Source organism: Morus notabilis, unplaced genomic scaffold (assembly GCF_000414095.1).
Source record: "Morus notabilis unplaced genomic scaffold, ASM41409v2 Scaffold1412, whole genome shotgun sequence".
NCBI classification, from domain to species: Eukaryota; Viridiplantae; Streptophyta; class Magnoliopsida; order Rosales; family Moraceae; genus Morus; species Morus notabilis.
Genome location: NW_010362216.1, coordinates 1 through 3,411, shown reverse-complemented (window position 1 = coordinate 3,411; position 3,411 = coordinate 1). Strand labels below are relative to the sequence as shown.

At 40.0% G+C, this 3,411-nt stretch overlaps 1 protein-coding gene across 1 annotated transcript; it reads right to left on the bottom strand.

The window, feature by feature from the left end:
- Positions 1–614: 614 nt before the first annotated feature.
- Positions 615–2,063, bottom strand: LOC21396577 (caffeoylshikimate esterase). Its single transcript, XM_010101311.2, has one exon. It carries the CDS (start codon positions 2,008–2,010, stop codon positions 805–807), a length of 1,206 nt encoding a protein of 401 aa, XP_010099613.2. The 5' UTR covers positions 2,011–2,063; the 3' UTR covers positions 615–804.
- Between the last annotated feature and the right edge of the window lie 1,348 nt (positions 2,064–3,411).

Genomic DNA, 3,411 nt, shown 5'->3' with positions numbered 1-3,411 from the left:
TTGTGCATTTTTTTTTTTTTTTTTTTTTTTTTTTTTTTTTTGAAATGATACTTTGTTAATTTTCCAAAAATGTTTGATATTTTTTTGTAAAGTGAAAATGTTTGAAAATTGATAGGCAGTAGGTCCACATCCCCTTTGAGAAATTATGATTGAGGGTTCTTTTTAAAGTCTACTAATTGAAAAGCCCCTAATTCTCAAATTAAAAATACCTATTTTAAAAAAATTATATTTTCATAAATAAATTATTAATTCAAAATAAATCATTATTTGATCTTAGTAAATTATATATTTACTAATCTTATTAAATTTATCAATTTTCCATCACTTAAACTATTAGTTCTGAAACTTTTTTTGATGGTAATTAGTTCTGAAACTTGAGAAACTTTTCAAAAACGAATATTTTTGAAATCAACAGAAACAAAAACATTTACGAAAAATATGCTTAAATAAACTATTATTGTACAAATTCCTATTTAGAATTTATTAAACTCCACTAATAGATTGCAAATTTGCAATACCGCATGCGTTAAAAATTCTAATCAATATCCTCTACTTTAATAATATTATTAATATTATTACTAGTACCACTATTATTATTATTATTATTATTATTATTATTATTAACATCATCCACTTTTATTAAAAATCTTCGTTACACGTGGTCGGAAATTATTGGCACCACGTGACCAGAAACACTTTTACTCTGCATAGACAGGTGAAATTAGATAAACGAGTTCCAGACAGCGATAAAGAAACTACAAACAAAGCAGGACTTCCACCCCACGCGGAGGCGCGTGGACCACCTCAGTTCTCACGTGCGCGTTGAACTCGGCTTCGCAGCCACTCCTCCATATCGCCAAATACCATGTCGACGCTCTCCTTCGGCTCGCCGACGAGCTGGTGCCACATCCCGTCGTGGATCCGGATCGTCTTGTCCTTGCTAGAGGCGCGGCGGTGGAGCTCCTCCACGCAGGCCGGGTCGCAAACGATGTCGTCGCCGCCGTGGACAATCAGCATCGGCACCTCCACCTCCTCGAACCTCTCCTGCAGCTCCCTGCAAACCCTAAGCAGCTCCAGCGCCGTCGCCGCCCTCGGCCTCGCCACCTTCCGTCGCGGACTCGCTATCGCCAAACGCCGCTTCCACTCCTCCTTAAATGAAACCTCCGGAAGCGAGCCGCGCGTGGGGACCACACGCCACGTCGGGATGACGGCGGCGACCAGGAATAGTAGGTGCTCAAGCGGCCACGGCGGCTTGAACTTGGCGCTGATCCCGCACATGGCGCCGTTGAGGACGACGCCGTTCCAGATCTGGCCGCGCCGGAGAGTGATCAGAAGCGCGATCGCGCCGCCGAGGGACTCGGCGTACAGAAACGCCGGGAGAGAGGACGAGAACCGCGATCGGAACTCGTCGAAGAAGGAGACGCAGTCGTCGATGACCGGATTGATGTCGGGGATGTGAGCGATGAGGCCGTCGGAGAAGCCGTGGCCCTGGTGGTCGATGGCGCAGACAGCGAAACCGGCCTCAGCGAAGAAGATAGAGGTGAGCTGGACCAGCCAGCTGGACTCGCCGGTGAAGCCATGGACAACGGCGACGATCCCGAGGATTTCTTTCGGAGGGAGCGGGGTCCACCACTGGGTGAAGAGTTTGAGGCCCCTAGGGTTTGTGATGTAGGCGGAGGAGTGAGCGACGGAATGGCGGGCGCAGAACTCTTCTGGCGTGGAAGAGCCGAAGGGGCTCTGGTCGTTGGCCTCCGCCACCGGGTGAGGGTGATGGTTGTGCGCCATTTCTGGAAGTTCCCGGCGAGAAAAGAAGAAAAGAGAAGTTAAATAGAGGAAGTGTAAATGGGAGGTGAATGAGGAAAAGGGTAGTGTTTTGGAAAAGGGAAGGTGGGGGTGAATTAATGAATGAGCGTTGCATCGGCTCGCTCTGCAATGGGGTTCTTGACAGTTATCTGCTGCTATAAATGATGCATAAAGTGAATGATCGAGTATGCTAGATATTTCGTACATACTGTTTTTTTATTTATTTATTTATTTCCTAGGTGGGCCACCAACTTATGGAAACTTACGTGGTCCTCCGTTCTTTTTAACTACCGATGGTTATAGTTTTTCCTATGTACTTTCTCTTATAAATACTCTAATTTAAATTTAACGTCATGTGCGACAACGTCTTCTTTCACATAAAATCTTTTACTTTTTAACTCGTTTTGAAACTCAAACCAACGACTTGTTCGACTACGACTTCATGAATTTTATTTTTCACAGTTGATGGTAGTAAGTAGGAATTATATGTTTCGAAAGGCTTCTTTTTCGGTGCATCCCCTAATTATAACCTACCAATAGAGTAAATATTTTTACCGTTAGATAATTTTCAACGATCAGACCTACAACATGAAATTTTAATATGAATTTATATAAATTTAACTGTTAAAAAATTAATCTAATAATTAAAAATACACCGTGAAAATTTTCGTTTTGAAAATAAATAAAAGATTGTAAAAGTTTCATTCTCGAGCTATAAGCTAAATGACCTTAAGAAAACTAAACCGAATATCTCATTAATAATGTGCAATGGGTAAATTCGTCACGGTAAAAATCGAGCCTAGAAATCTGCTAGAAAATATCCGAATTTAACAAGGTTGAATTAAGATATCAAAACGTGAATATATCTAAAGTAAAGGGTCTTATAATCGGTGAAGCTCAAGGAATTCTACAGTGCATATTCCACGGTGCATTTTGCTCAGGTCTGTTTTCTTTTACCTTATTCAACTCGTAACTTATTTCTTGAATTTGTGAAACTTGGAATCTTGAATGTTTGTTTCCCAAGAGAATAATGCTGAAACATCCGGGGAAATGCAAGAGCCTTTCAAGATTTCCTTAGGTTGGGTTTTAGTAGGAGGGAGAGAGGTAGAGGAACAATTCCATTATTTAGTTGGATGGACGAGAGAAAGAAAAAAAAGACAAAGAGAGAGAGTTTCTTTCTGACTCACCAATGTAGATCCTTGGAGGGAGAGAGGTAGAGGAACAATTCCATTATTTAGTTGGATGGACGAGAAAAAGAAAAAAAAGACAAAGAGAGAGAGTTTCCTTCTGACTCACCAATGTAGATCCTTCTACTGATAAAAAAATTTAACCAATCCATCAAATTTTAAAACTACAAGTCTATTTTACTCTTAAAAAAATTATTATTAAATAAATAAAATGAGTAATATAATAATTAGAGAAACAACTATTATCCATCTTTTTAATTTTTCCTCACTCATATCAAATAACATGAAATATTATTATAATCTTCTCTATTTTTCTTACTCTTCGTCCCTCCAACTCTCTACATCCTTTTTACTATCCATCCCTCCCTCTTACTAAACAGGTAGGTTGTCTACTTTACAAATTACTCAGACTTCAATTATT

Bases quoted from the DNA above. Each gene is read 5' to 3' on its own strand.
- LOC21396577 (XM_010101311.2), bottom strand. From the start codon at position 2,010: ATGTACGAAATATCTAGCATACTCGATCATTCACTTTATGCATCATTT.